The sequence below is a fragment of the Melopsittacus undulatus genome, chromosome 25 (assembly GCF_012275295.1).
Source record: "Melopsittacus undulatus isolate bMelUnd1 chromosome 25, bMelUnd1.mat.Z, whole genome shotgun sequence".
In the NCBI taxonomy this organism is placed as follows: Eukaryota; Metazoa; Chordata; class Aves; order Psittaciformes; family Psittaculidae; genus Melopsittacus; species Melopsittacus undulatus.
In genome coordinates, this window is record NC_047551.1 from 398,119 (window position 1) to 413,482 (window position 15,364).

Here is a 15,364-nt window from a genome sequence, read left to right on the forward strand (position 1 = left end):
GCCTCCATGCCAACATGGCCGCCGCCATCGGGCGTCGCCTTCCTGTGACGTCAGCGAGGGGGGCGTGGTCCAATCAGCGGAGGCGCTGCTGTCCCGGCATGCCCTGCGGGGTGGGAGGGAGCCGATAGGGGGCGCTATAAGCGGTGGTCTATGGGGGGTGCTCTGTCCACCCTCTCTATGGTCTTGGAGGACTCCATATCCTATTACCATAGAGAGTGCACTGTGGTGGAACAGAGCGGCCTTGGAGGACTCTATGGTCTTGGAGGACCTTATGCCCTATGAGCATAGAGGAGGGCTCTGTGCTGGGATAGAGGGGCCATCTTGGAGCGCCTCTCTATGGTCTTGGAGGACTCCATGCCCTATTACCATAGAGATGGACATGGGGTTGCTCTGTCCCATCTCTATGTTGTTGGAGGACTCCATGCACTATTATCATAGAGATGGACATGGGGTTGCTCTGTCCCCCCTCTCTATGGCCTTGGAGGACTCCATACCCTATTACCATAGAGAAGGCCATGGGGTTGCTCTGTCCCCCCTCTCTATGGCCTTGGAGGACTCCATACCCTATTACCATAGAGAAGGCCATGGGGTTTCTCTGTCCCCCCTCTCTATGGCCTTGGAGGACCCCATACCCTATAACCATAGAGCACCATGTCAGCGCAGAGCGGCCATCTTGGCGCACCTCTCTATGCTCTTGGAGGACTCCAGAAGTCCTCCAAGGAGCCATAGACCTCTATGGGCTGCCCAATGGGGGGGTGGGCGGAGCCAAAGGGAGGGGGCGGAGCCAATGGGAGGGGAGCAGCCAATGGGAGGGCAGGGGGCGTGGCCTCACCGCCTTATTTGGGCACCTGCCCTGGCCTCGCCTTCTCCAGCTTCCGCCTCCGCTCGGCCGGGATCTCGTCCAGGCTGATCCCGTGGTTACTGGCGCTGTGGGGCAGGCAATGGGGCGCTATGGGGCGGGCTCAGCCCCACAGAGACCCACAGCGAGCCCCATAGAGCCCCATATCCCCCTATAGACCCCATATCCACCCCATAGAGCCCCATAGCCACCCCATAGACCCCCATATCCAGCCCATAGACCCCCATATCCACCCATTGGACCCCAATATCCCCCCATAGACTCCCATATCCCCCCATAGACCCCATATCCACCCCATAGACCCCTATATCCCCCCAGTATATCCCCCCATAGACCCCCATAGACCCCTATATCCCCCCAGTAGACCCCTATATCCACCCCATAGGCCCCCATATCCACCCAATAGACCCCAATATCCCCCCATAGACCCTGATATCCACCCCATAGACCCCCATATCCAGCCCATAGACCCCCATATCCACCCAATGGACCCCAATATCCCCCTCTAGACTCCAATATCCACCCCATAGACTCCAATATCCACCCCATAGCCCCCCCATAGACACCCCCTCATTGGACTCACCCAGGCAGGAGGTCGGGGGGGGTGGGGATGGGTTTGGTGAAGCCCTCGCGTCCAACCAGCCAATAGGTGTCCTCCACCCCCTTTCCCTATGGGGCACAATAGGGAGCAATGGGGGGTCAATGGGGCAATAATGAGTCTATGGGGCAATAATGAGTCTATGGGGCAATAAGGGCTCAATGGGCTCCCTAAAGGGCCAAGAGCCTTCAATGAGGGAGCCATGGGGCACTTATGGGGCACTTGGGGGGCACTTATGGGGCACCTTGAGCTCGGTCTTGCCCCTGATGTCCAGCTTGAAGCCCTCCTTCAGCGCCTGCAGAATGGCCACGGTGCGGGCGTTCACATGGATCCGATAGGCTGTGGGGACGGTGACGTCACCCCCTGCCCCACACGTGTGGGGCGGGGACACGTATGGGGGTCGAGGACCCATATGTGGGGCAGGGACCCGTATGTGGGGTAGGGATCCATGTGTGGGGCAAGGACCCATGTGTGGGGCAGGGACCCATATGTGGGGCAGGGACCCATGTGTGGGGCAGTGTCCCATATATGGGGCAGGGACCCATGTGTGGGGCAGGGACCCATATGTGGGGCAGGGACCCCCATGTGTGGAGCAGGGATCCATATGTGGGGCAGGGATCCATATGTGGGGCAGGGACCCATGTGTGGGGCAGGGACCCCCATGTGTGGGGCACTCACGGAGGCCGGTGGACTCCATGCGCGAGGCCGTGTTGACGGTGTCCCCAAAGAGGCAGTAACGGGGCATGGTGAGGCCCACGACGCCGGCAACGCAGGGGCCTATGGGGTGGGCGATAGTCAATGGTCAATGGGTGATGATCAATGGCCAATGGGTGATGGTCAATGGCCAATGGGTGATGATCAATGGCCAATGGGTGATGGTCAATGGCCAATGGGTGATGGTCAATGGCCAATGGGTGATGATCAATGGTCAATGGGTGATGATCAATGGTCAATGGGTGATGGTCAATGGTCAATGGGTGATGGTCAATGGTCAATGGGTGATGGTCAATGGCCAATGGGTGATGGTCAATGGTCAATGGGTGATGATCAATGGTCAATGGGTGACGGGCAATGGGGCATAGTTAATAGTCAACGGCCAATGGGGCATGGTCAATTGGTGATGCCCAATGATTGACCCCCAATGGAAGACCCCAATGAAAGACCCCATAGACCCCAGTAGAAGACCCCATAGACCCCAATGGAAGACCCCATTGGAAGACCCCAATGGAAGACCCCAATGGAAGACCCCATAGACCCCAGTAGAAGACCCCATAGACCCCAATGGAAGACCCCATAGACCCCAGTAGAAGACCCCATTGGAAGACCCCAATGGAAGACCCCAATGGAAGACCCCAATGGAAGACCCCAATGGAAGACCCCATAGACCCCAGTAGAAGACCCCATTGGAAGACCCCATTGGAAGACCCCAATGGAAGACCCCAATGGAAGACCCCAATGGAAGACCCCATAGACCCCATTGGAAGACCCCATAGCCCCCATAGACCCCATAGCCCCCATACCCCCCCCTCCTCACCCGAGTGGAGGCCGATGCGGATGCGCACGGGCACCTCGGGCATGTGGCGCATGCGGAAGCTGCCGACGGCGCTCAGGATGTCCAGCGCCATGTTGGCGATCTCCCCCGCGTGCCGGTTCCCGTTGCGCTTCGGCAGCCCCGACGCCACCATGTAGGCGTCGCCGATGGTCTCCACCTATGGGGAGCCAATGGGGGGTTATGGGGGTTATGGGGTGGTTATGGGGGGTTATGGAGTGGTTATGGGGTGGTTATGGGGAGGTTATGGGTGGTTATGGGGTGGTTATGGGGTGGTTATGGGGTGGTTATGGGGTGGTTATGGGGTGGTTATGGGGTGGTTATGGGGTGGTTATGGGGGGTTATGGGGTGGTTATGGGGAGGTTATGAGGTGGTTATGGGGGTTATGGGGTGGTTATGGGGTGGTTATGGGGTGGTTATGGGGGGTTATGGGGTGGTTATGGGGTGGTTATGGGGAGGTTATGGGTTGTTATGGGGGTTATGGGGTGGTTATGGGGTGGTTATGGGGGTTATGGGGAGGTTATGGGGTGGTTATGGGGCGGATATAGGGGGGTTATGGGGTGGTTATGGGGGTTATGGGGTGGTTATGGGGTGGTTATGGGGTGTATGGGGCCTATAGGAGGAGGTGGGAAGGAGCCACGTGGTGGTGGTGAAGAGGAGATGGGTTGGGTGCTATAGGGAGGTATGGGGCGGGGGGGACTCCATAGTGATGTATGGGAGTCTGTAGGGAGATATGGGGCTGGTGGGACTCCATAGGGACATAATGGGCTGGTATAGCTCCATAAGGAGCTCTGGGACTCATAGGGATGTATGGGGCTGGTGGGACCCCATAGTGATGTATGTGAGTGTGTAGGGAGGTATGGGGCTGGTAGAGGTCCATAGGGACATATGGGGCTGGTGGGACCCCATAGGGATGTATGGGGCTGGTGGGACCCCATAGGGACATATGGGGCTGGTGGGACCCCATAGGGATGTATGGGGCTGGTAGAGGTCCATAGGGACATATGGGGCTGGTGGGACCCCATAGGGACGTATGGGGCTGGTGGGACCCCATAGGGACATATGGGGCTGGTGGGACCCCATAGGGACACATGGGGCTGGTGGGACCCCATAGGGACGTATGGGGCTGGTGGGACCCCATAGTGATATATGGGGCTGGTGGGACCCCATAGTGACGCATGTGAGATGTGGGGCTCACCTTGTAGACGTCATGGGCACCGATGATGGCGTCGAAGAGAGTGTAGAGGTCATTGAGCAGATCGACCACCTCAATGGGCTCACTCATGGCAGAGATGGTTGTGAACCCGACGATGTCACTGAAGTACAAAGTCACCTCCTCGAAGTACTCGGGCTCCACTGGAGTGCCCATCTTGAGAGCCTCGGCCACCGAGCTGAAGGGGTGGGGGGAGATGGGGGGCGAGGGGGGCAATGGGAGTTAATGGGAGTTAATGGGAGTCAATGGGGATCAATGGAAGTCAAAGGGGGGCAATGGGAGTCAATGGGAGTCAATGGGGTCAATGGGAGTTAATGGGAGTCAATGGGGATCAATGGAAGTCAAAGGGGCGCAATGGGAGTCAATGGGGTCAATGGGAGTTAATGTGAGTCAATGGGGATCAATGGGGATCAATGGAAGTCAAAGGGGGGCAATGGGAGTCAATGGGGATCAATGGAAGTCAAAGGGGGGCAATGGGAGTCAATGGGGATCAATGGAAGTCAATGGAAGTCAATGGGGTCAATAGGAGTCAATGGGGGGCAATGGAGGAAAATGGGGACCAATAGCACCCCATAGACCCAATGTCGCCCCATAGCACCCCATAGACCCAATAGCCCCCCATAGCCCCCAATACCACCCCATAGACCCCAATAGCACCCCATAGCCCCTAATACCACCCCATAGACCCCAATAGCACCCCATAGACCCAATGTCACCCCATAGCACCCCATAGACCCCAATACCACCCCATAGACCCAATAGCCCCCTATAGCCCCTAATACCACCCCATAGACCCCAATAGCACCCCATAGACCCAATGTCACCCCATAGCACCCCATAGACCCCAATAGCACCCCATAGACCCAATGTCGCCCCGTAGCGCCCCATAGACCCAATAGCACCCCATAGACCCAATGTCACCCCATAGCACCCCATAGCACCCCATAGACCCCAATAGCACCCCATAGCCCCCAGTAGCACCCCATAGACCCATAGCCCCCCATGTCGCCCCATAGCACCCCATAGACCCAATGTCACCCCATGGCACCCCATAGACCCATAGCCCCCCATGTCGCCCCATGTCGCCCCATAGCGCCCCACGGACGCACGGGGGCAGCATCTGGGTCAGCAGCCGATCCGTCTTCTGCTTCTCGAGCTCCAGCTCCTCCGTGCGCTCCCGGATCAGGTCTTCCAGGTTGCTGGAATACTGCTCCAGCATCCGCAGCATGGAGTCGATCAGGTTGGTCCTGCGGCCTTTGTTGATGCCCTTGAACTGCGCAACAACGGCGCCTCCCATTGGTCCACAGGCACCCGGGCACATCCCCATTGGTCCACAGGCACCAAGATGCCTTCCAATTGGTTGAGCACCACCAAGACGCCTCCCCATTGGTCGATCATCGCCCAATCAAAGATGCCTCCCCATTGGTTTAGAGCCACCCAATCAAACAAAGACACCTCCCCATTGGTCGAGCGTCACCCAATCAAACAAAGACGCCTTCCCATTGGTTTAGAGCCACCCAATCAAAGACACCTCCCCATTGGTCGAGCGTCACCCAATCAAACAAAGATGCCTCCCCATTGGTTGAGCACCACCAAGACACCTCCCCATTGGTCGAGCATCGCCCAATCAAAGACGCCTTCCCATTGGTTTAGAGCCACCCAATCAAAGACAAAGACCCCCATCACCCCATAACCACCCTCATAGCCCCATAAGTACTCCCTCACCCCATATTGGTCCCATAGCCCCATAACAGCCCCCATTGCCCCATAACCGCCCCCATCTCGCCCCACATCGCCCCCCACCTGCTCGAAGACCTGGTCGATGTGGGGCCGGCGCTCGGGCTGCTCGCTCCAGCACTGCTTCATCAGGTGAATGCATTCCAATGGGGCCTGGTCCGCGGACACCGTGGGGCGACACAGGGGGGGTGGCGTCCGCACCTTCTCTATGATCTCTATGGGGTGGCAGTAGGGCAGTGAGACCCCCAAGTGGGGCCTGGAGGGGGTTATGGGGGTCCTGGAGGGGGTTATGGGGTCCTGGAGGTGGTTACAGGGTTATGGTTATCATGGTTATGGTTATGGTCATCCTGCAGGTACTTTGCGCACCATAGATCCCAATGGGGCCCCATTGGCATCCCCTTGGCTACCCGCTATGGGGCCGGTACCTTCGGGGGGCAATCCCAGCATGCAGTAGGGCCCGTTGCGGCAGATGACCTCCTGCATGATGATCCCGATCCCATAGACGTCCCCTCGGAAGGAGCCGCGGCGTTCCAGGGCCTCATCCCGCAGGAGCTCTGGCGCCGTCCATAGGCGCTCTATGGGGTGGGATAAGAGCCCTTAGGACCCCATTGGGTGTCAATGGACTCCATTGGGTGTTTATGGACCCCATTCGGTATCGATTGACCCCATTGGGTATCGATGGACCCCATTGTGTGTCAGTGGACCCCATTGGCTGTTGATGGACCCCATTGGGTATCGATGGACCCCATTGGCTGTCGATGGACCCCATTGGCTGTTGATGGACCCCATTGGGTGTCAATGGACCCCATTGGGTATCGATGGACCCCATTGGGTATCGATGGACCCCATTGGGTATTGATGGACCCCATTGGCTGTTGATGGACCCCATTGGGTGTCAATGGACCCCATTGGGAATCGATGGACCCCATTGGCTGTTGATGGACCCCATTGGCTGTCAATGGACCCCACTGGGTATCGATGGACCCCATTGGCTGTCGCTGGCCCCCATGCTCACCCTGTGGTTCCAGGGGGGCCGTTGGCACCCGCTGGGCCTCCAGGAGCTCGTTGTAGCCGTGGTCAGTGACCTTGAGCACGAAGCGTCCGTCCACAACACAGTTACGGGACTTGAGGCGCCCGTGGACCACGTCGCGGTGGTGGAGGTAGCGGATGCCCTGTGGGAGGGGCAATGGGGTGGGCAATGGGAGGGGCAATGGTCAATGGGATGGTCAATGGGATGGTCAATGGTCAATGAGATGGTCAATGGCCAATGGTATGGTCAATGGTCTATGGGAGGGTCAACGGCCAATGGGAGGGTCAATGAGGTGGTCAATGGGAGGGTCAATGGTCAATGGGATGGTCAATGAGATGGTCAATGGTGAATGGGGTGGTCAATGAGATGGTCAATGGTCAATGGCCAATGTCAATGGTCAATGGTCAATGATCAATGAGAGGGACAATGGTCAACGGTCAATGAGATGGTCAATAGTCAATGAGAGGGTCAATGGTCAATGAGAGGGTCAATGGTCAACGGTCAATGAGATGGTCAATAGTCAATGAGAGGGTCAATGGTCAATGAGAGGGTCAAGGGTCAATGGTCAATGAGATGGTCAATGGTCAATGAGATGGTCAATGGTCAATGGCCAATGTCAATGGTCAATGGTCAATGAGAGGGAAAATGGTCAACGGTCAACGGTCAATGAGATGGTCAATAGTCAATGAGATGATCAATGGTCAATGAGAGGGTCAATGGTCAATGAGAGGGTCAACGGTCAATAAGAGGGTCAATGGTCAATGAGAGGGTCAATGGTCAATGAGAGGGTCAATGGTCAATAAGAGGGTCAATGGTCATTGAGAGGGTCAATGGTCAATAAGAGGGTCAATGGTCAATAATCAATGATCAATAGTCAATGACCAATGGCCAACGCTCAACGGGATGATCAATGCTCACTCTCCACCGCGTCGCACCTTGATGAGGTCGATGAGCAGGGAGGACTTGAACATCCAATCGAGCTTCATGTCCTGGTCGTGCAGCAGGTCCTGGAGGCTGCCCCGTGAGCAGTGCTCCGACACCAGCGCCAGGACCCCCCCCGAGTGGAAGAAGCCCAGGAAGAGGTTGACGTTCTCGTGCCGCAGGTCCCGAAGCTGTGGGATGGGATGGGGGGAGCAATCGTTGGCCATGGGGCGTTGGCCATTGGGACCCTATGGGTTTCTATGGACCTACATTGGACACCTGTGGAGTCGCATTGGACCCCTATGGACCCATATTGGACACCTATGGACATGCATTGGTCCCCTATGGACCCATATTTGACACCTATGGAGTTGCATTGGACCCCTATGGACCCACATTGGACCCCTATGTACTTGCATTGGACCCCTATGGATTCGCATTGGACCACTATGGACTCGCATTGGACCACTATGGCTTCCTATGGACACGCATTTGCCACCTATGGCTTTCTATGGACACACATTGGAGCCCTATGGATCCACATTGGCCCCCTATGGATTCCTATGGACACGCATTGGCCCCCTATGGACCCACATTGGACCCCTATGGACTCGCATTGGTCCCCTATGGCTTCCTATAGACCCCTGTTGCCCCCCTATGGCTTCCTATAGACCCACATTGTCCCACATGACCCATTGATGCCCCCACGGCCCATGGGTGCCCCCCATTGGTGCTGCTATGGGGCTCACCTTGCAGAAGGCCAGCTTGGTGGCTGGTTTCACCTCCCGGTGCTCATCCCCAGGGAACCTCTTCAGCCAGACCCAGTCACCCTGAGGGGTGAAAGGGGGTGAGGACCCATGGGGTGTCACAACGTCAACCCAACATCAACGCAACCCAACTCAACCCAATGTCAACCCAATGTCAACCCAACATCAACCCAACGTCAACACAACTGAACTCAACTCAATCGAATGACCTCCACTCAACCCAACCTAACCCAACCCAATGAATTCAATTCAACCCAACTCAATTCAACCCAACTCAACTCCATTGGATGACCTCCACTCAAGCCAACTCAACTCAACCCAACTCAATGTCCTCAACCCAACATAGGTCAATACAAACTAATTCAACACCACTCAACCCAACTCAGCTCAACCCAATGAACTCAACTCAACTCAATCCAGTTAACCTAACCCAATTCAATCCAACTCAACCCAACTCAATGACCTCAACCCAACACAACCCAACTCAACCCAACCCAACCTAAGTCAACCCAATGACCTCAACCCAACCCAACAACCTCAACCCAACCCAATTCAACCCAATGACCTCAACTCAATGGAGCCCTATGGAGGTGGCAATGGGGAGGTGGGGTTGGGGGGGGTTGGGGCAATGAGGAGCGAGGGGGTGGGGGGACACAAAGGGGGAGGGGACGAGGGGAGCGCTCACCTCGGCGATGGCCACGTTGGTGGTGTCGGGGGTGGCGGCAGCGCTCTTGGTGTCACCGGTGCTGTGGGCGGCGAGGCTGGTCCGGCTGCCATCCAGCTGTGGGGGTGTATGGGGTGTGGAGTATGGGATATGGGGTATGGGGTGTAGGATATGGGGTATGGGATATGGGGTGTGTGGGGTGTGGGATATGGGGTATGGGATAGGGGGTATGGGATATGGGGTATGGGGTATGGGATATGGGGTATGGGATATGGGGTATGGGGTATAGGTTATGGGGTATGGGATATGGGGTATGGGATATGGGATATGGGGTATGGGATATGGGGTATGGGATATGGGGTATGGGATATGGGGTATGGGGTCACATCACCCATCAGAGCCCTTCACCCCCCTGCTCCCATCAAACCCCTGCATCTCCCCCCCCACTCCCCCCTTGATGCCTTCTTCCAGCATCAGCGCCACCTTCCCAGCCCCACATTGGGCCCCCCCATGTACCTCTATGTGCCCCCCATGTCCCCCTATGGGTCCCCCCATGGCACCTGCTTGCAGCTGTGGGTGTTGATGAAGGTGAGGTCGTCCATGGTGAGGATGATTTTGTTGGGGCCCTTCATCAGCTGGGCCTGGTGCATGCGGCGCCTGCGTGAGACAGGACCCATAGAGCCCCATAGCACCCATAGAGCCCCATAGCACCCATAGAGACCCATAACATCCACTGCAGCCCCATAGCACCCACCTGATGAAGCAGGCGAGTGCAGCACCGGCTGCGGCCAGGGCGCAGATGAGCACCATCATGAGAAGGACGATGGAGGCATCCACCCCTATGGGAGAGGAAGGGGTGAGGGCCTTCATCAGGGGCACCCATGGGTGCCTATGGCCACCTATGGGCACCTATGGTCAGCTATGGCCACCTATGGTCCTCTATGGCCACCTATGGTCATCTATGTTCAGCTATAGCCATCTATGTTCAGCTATGGGCACCCATGGTCCTCTATGGCCACCTATGGTCAACCATGGCCACCATAGACACCTATGGGCAGCCATGGTCACCTATGAGTGCTATGGTCATGGATGCCCACCATGGCTACCTGTGATCAGCCATGGCCACCTATGGTCCACCTATGGTGGGCTATGATGGGTGATGAATGGATGATGATTGATAATGAATGAATGGATGGATGATGATGATGGATAATGAATGGATGATGATGATGATGGATAATGAATGGATGGATGATGGATAATGAATGGATGATGATGATGATGGATAATGAATGAATGGATGATGGATAATGAATGGATGATGATGATGATGACGATGATGATGGATAATGAATGGATGGATGATGATGATGGATAATGAATGAATGGATGACGATGATGATGGATAACGAATGAATGGATGATGGTGACAATGGGCACCATTACCTGACCCCCCACCCCTCTCACCCCCATTACAGACGGATCCCTCCTCGAACCAACACCCGGCGTCGCTGCCAGGGGGTCCAGCGCCTCGCGGCCAATGCGCGGCACGTTCCCTCCGGCTCAGCCGGCGCGCGCCGGGCTCCAGCCCGTACACCGGCCACAACCGGTCCCCGCGGCCATCAGTGTCCAGCACCACGTAGGGGACACCGACGGCCCCATCGGCGTCCACGGAGAGGCTTTGGCAGAGGCCGTCGATGAAGAGGTCGCGGTAGCCGCGTGCCACGCTGGTGCCCATCACCCAGCGGCCTGCGCGCCGCGTGGCCTCCACCGCGGCCGCCAGAGCACGGATGGAGTTGTAGATGGTGGTGAAGAGGGGGTGGACCTGTGGGGGGGGAGGGGGAAGGGACCGGGGGGGGTGGTTATGGTTGTCTCCATTCAGTGCTATTGGTCATGGTCATCTCTACTCAGTGCTATTGGCCATGGTTATCTCCATTCAATGCTATTGGCTATGGTCATCACCATCCAATACCATTGGCCATGGTTATCAATGTTCAATGCCATTGGCCATGGTCATCTCTACCCAATTCCATTGACCATGGTCACCCCATATCCCCACCCCACACCCCATAGACGTGTTCCTCACCCCATATCTCCACCCCACACCCAATATCCTAACCCCAAACCCCATAGCCCTGTCCCTCACTCCATATCCCCACCCTTACACCCCATATCCCCACTCCACACCCCATATGCACATCCTTACACCCCATAGCCCTGTCCCTCACCCCATATCCCCGCCCCACACCTGCATAGGATCGACGTGCGCAGGGATCTCCCCGTCGCGCTGTGCCTGGCGCAGCTCCTGCCGGAAGGAGCCATTGGCCGAGTCCATGGTGACGGTGAGGACGGCGTCGTGCGCGCGGCGCAGGCGGGAGCTGTTGGCCAGGTCCGCGTAGGCCTCGTCGCGGTAGGGCAGGGGGAAGGTGAGGGCGTCATAGGGGATGAAGACGAAGGAGCCGTCGGCCATGCCCAGCTCCGCGGCGCTCTCCAGGAGGACGCGCTGCTCCGCGCCGCCCAGCAGGGCCGAATGCATGCACATCAGCACCACTGTGGGGGCATGAGGTCATCATCGTCATCATCATCATCCATCATTATCCATCAACATCATCATCATCATCATCCATCATCATCATCATCCATTGTCATCCATCCATCCAACAACATCACCATCATTGTCATCATCGTCATCATCGTCATCATTGTCATCCATCATCATCCATCATCATCCATCCATCATCATCATCATCCATTCATCATCATTGTCCATCCATCACCATCATCCATCATCTTCATCATCATCCGTCCATCATCATCGTCATCATTGTCATCCATCATCATCCATCATCATCCATCCATCATCATCATCATCCATTCATCATCATTGTCCATCCATCACCATCATCCATCATCTTCATCATCATCCGTCCATCATCATCGTCATCCATCATCATCCATCATCATCCATCATCATCCATCATCATCCATCAACATCATCATCATCATCATCATCCATTCATCATCATTGTCCATCCATCACCATCATCATCCATCCATCAACATCGTCATCATTGTCATTGTCATCCATCACAATCCATACATCATCATTGTCATCATCATCGTCATCCATCAACATCATTATCATCGTCATCATCATCTTACATCAACTTCATCATCATCATCATCGTCATCATTGTCATCATCATCATCCATCAACATCATCATCATCATCATCATCCATTCATCATCATTGTCCATCCATCACCATCATCCATCCACCAACATCGTCATCATTGTCATTGTCATCCATCATCATCATCTATCAACATCATTATCATCGTCATCATCATCTTACATCAACTTCATCATCACCATCATCATCGTCATCATTGTCATCCATCATCATCCATCACCATCATCATCATCATCATCCATCACCATTATTCATCATCTCCATCCCCCCATCCCTCCCCACCCCCCATCCCCCTCACCTCTCACTCCGTCCGCCCTCTTCACCTTCCTCAACGCCTCCTTCGCCTCCTCTTCCTCAGCCCCGGCCACAACCACCACACTCACGGGCAGCCCCTTGGCCCTCAGCCCTTGGGCCACCGCTTGCCCCACATCCCTCCATAGCTCCTGTGGGGCAGCCACCACAGCCACGTGTGCCCAGCGGAAGGAGCTCAGCACCACGTGCAGCACCTCCACTGGCGCCGGCATCGGCGGCACCAGCGTCTCCATCCCAGCCCCATTCCCGGTGCAGCTCCAGGCCACCAAGGGCTTGTTCCACGCGGCCATGAGCAGTGCGGCCGCCCCACATGCCCCAGGGCTTATGGGGCCGACCAAGGAGGATGCGTAGCGGTCGACGTTGAGCAGCCCCATAGCGGCCTGCGATGGGGAGCAGGATTCCGATAGGACCAAAGGCTCCCACCAATAGACTTGGTTGTAGTTGGGGTCACCATTGAGGCGAGTGGTAGCCAAGCGAGAGGCCAGCTCCGGATAGGCCCGGGCTAGGATGGGGTCACATGACCAAGGTCCCATGACCCCCACTTTGAAGGTGGCAGTGTGGGTGGGGGGGGGAGGGAGGAGAAGGAGGAGGAGGAGGAAGAGGAAGGGGTGGGGGAGCCACCGGGGGTGGTGGGAGAGGTGGAGGAGGAAGAGGGGGGCGGCAATGGAGGGGGGGGGGGCGGTTGGACAGGGACCCATTGGAGAGGTCCCCATTGATGTCCCCATTGATGCTCCCATTGGAGATGTCCCCATTGATGTTCCCGTTGATGCTCCCATTGATGCTCCCGTTGGAGGTGCCACCATTGGAGATGTCCCCATTGATGTCCCCATTAAGGCTCCCATTGGAGATGCCACCATTGGAGGTGCTCCTATTGGAGATGTCCCCATTGTTGCTCCCATTGGAGATGCTGTTGTTGGAGGTGAAGCCATTGGAGATGATGCCATCATTGGAGACGCAACCATTGGAGATGCTGCTATAGGAGGTGATGCCATTGGAGAAGCCATTGTAGGAGATGCCACTATGGAAGATGCCACCATTGGAGATGTCCCCATTGTTGCTCCCATTGGAGATGCCACCATGGACAAGGTCTTCCTTGGAGATGTCCCCATTGGCAATGATGTCCCCATTGACAATGATGTCCCCATTGATGTCCCCATTGATGTCCTCATTGAAGCCCCCATTGACGGCCCCATTGAAGCTCCCATTGAAGTCCCCATTGAAGCCCCCATTGAAGTCCCTGTTGATGTCCTCATTGATGCCCCCATTGACGTCCCCATTGGTGCTCCCATTGAAGTCCCCATTGAAGCCCCCATTGAAGTCCCTGTTGATGTCCTCATTGACGCCCCCATTGACGTCCCCATTGGTGCTCCCATTGAAGCCCCCATTGAAGCCCCCATTGACGTCCCCATTGATGGCCTCATTGAAGCCCCCATTGACGCCCCCATTGACGTCCACATTGAAGTCCCCATTGAAGCCCCCATTGACGTCCCCATTGATGGCCTCATTGAAGCCCTCATTGACGTCCCCATTGACATCCCCATTGAAGCCCCCATTGAAGTCCCCACTGATGCCTGCAGGGGCCATGGCCCCGCCTCCCCCCATGCTCCAGGGGCTCCTCAGGCCCGGGGGGGCCGCGTGGGGGGGGCTCGGGGGGGTCCCCATGGGTCCAGCGAGGTCACATGGCCGGGGGAGGGGGCGGTACCACCTGTGGGGGGAGGGGGGGGTAATGGGGGGGAGCCATTGAGGGGGTTATGGGGGGGTGATGGGGGCCCATAGGGCATCTATGGGGGGGGCTATGGGGGCCCATAGGGGGTTATGGGGGGCTATAGGGGGGTAATGAGAGGGGGTTATGGGGGGGTTTTGGGGATCCATAGGGGTTCTATGGGGGTCTCTAGGGGTTCTATGGGGAGCCTATGGGGGTCTATAGGGGGGTAATGGGGGTCCCAGAGCTCTCCATGACCCCTAAAGGGGAGGTCACACCTCCCCCTCCCCCCCTCTCCCATCATCCCCTGTGGCCCCATTAATCCCAAGGGGAGGGGGGGGGAAGAGGGAATAAAACCCGGATTATCCCCCCCTCCCCCCACCCAGGGTGAGACCACGTGACGAGATGGGGGAGGGGACAGAGAGTGCTTCCCATTGCAATCAATGGCACCCATTGGTACCCACTGACACCCATTGGCACCCACTGATACCCATTGGCACCCATTGACACCCATTGATCCCATTAACACCCATTGGCACCCATTGACACCCCTTCTGGCCCCTTCCTTCATCCATACATGTATAAGGACACACATGTCATGTATGGACATATATGTATAGGGACACATGTTGTATGTACATACATGTATAGGGGACACACGTGTCATGTATAGACATACATGTATAGGGACACATGTTGTATGTACATACATGTATAGGGACACATGTTGTATGGACATACATGTATAGGGGACGCACGTGTCATGTATGGACATACATGTATAGGGACACACATCATACATGTACATACATGTATAAG

General features: G+C 56.3%; 1 protein-coding gene across 1 annotated transcript; it reads right to left on the reverse strand.

The window, feature by feature from the left end:
• Window positions 1-836: 836 nt before the first annotated feature.
• LOC117437668 (retinal guanylyl cyclase 1) lies at window positions 837-14,427 on the reverse strand. Its single transcript, XM_034072222.1, has 19 exons — window positions 13,538-14,427; window positions 12,830-13,452; window positions 11,587-11,888; window positions 10,806-11,163; window positions 10,093-10,177; window positions 9,899-9,995; window positions 9,360-9,455; window positions 8,657-8,737; window positions 7,922-8,098; window positions 6,972-7,128; window positions 6,382-6,531; window positions 6,023-6,171; window positions 5,329-5,492; window positions 4,205-4,397; window positions 2,992-3,166; window positions 2,136-2,234; window positions 1,702-1,796; window positions 1,443-1,528; window positions 837-927 (listed from the first exon to the last, which is right to left on the reverse strand). The coding sequence occupies exons 1-19, from the start codon at window positions 14,425-14,427 to the stop codon at window positions 837-839; spliced, it is 4,068 nt and encodes a 1,355-aa protein (XP_033928113.1).
• Window positions 14,428-15,364: the final 937 nt, after the last annotated feature.

Excerpts from the sequence above, each read along its gene's own strand:
- LOC117437668 (XM_034072222.1), bottom strand. The coding sequence starts at position 14,427 with ATGGCCCCTGCAGGCATCAGTGGGGACTTCAATGGGGGCTTCAATGGG. Across the intron at positions 7,129-7,921 it reads TGCTCATCGACCTCATCAAG|GGCATCCGCTACCTCCACCA; the intron begins GTGCGACGCGGT and ends CCCCTCCCACAG. Across the intron at positions 928-1,442 it reads CCCCCCGACCTCCTGCCTGG|CGCCAGTAACCACGGGATCA; the intron begins GTGAGTCCAATG and ends CCTGCCCCACAG.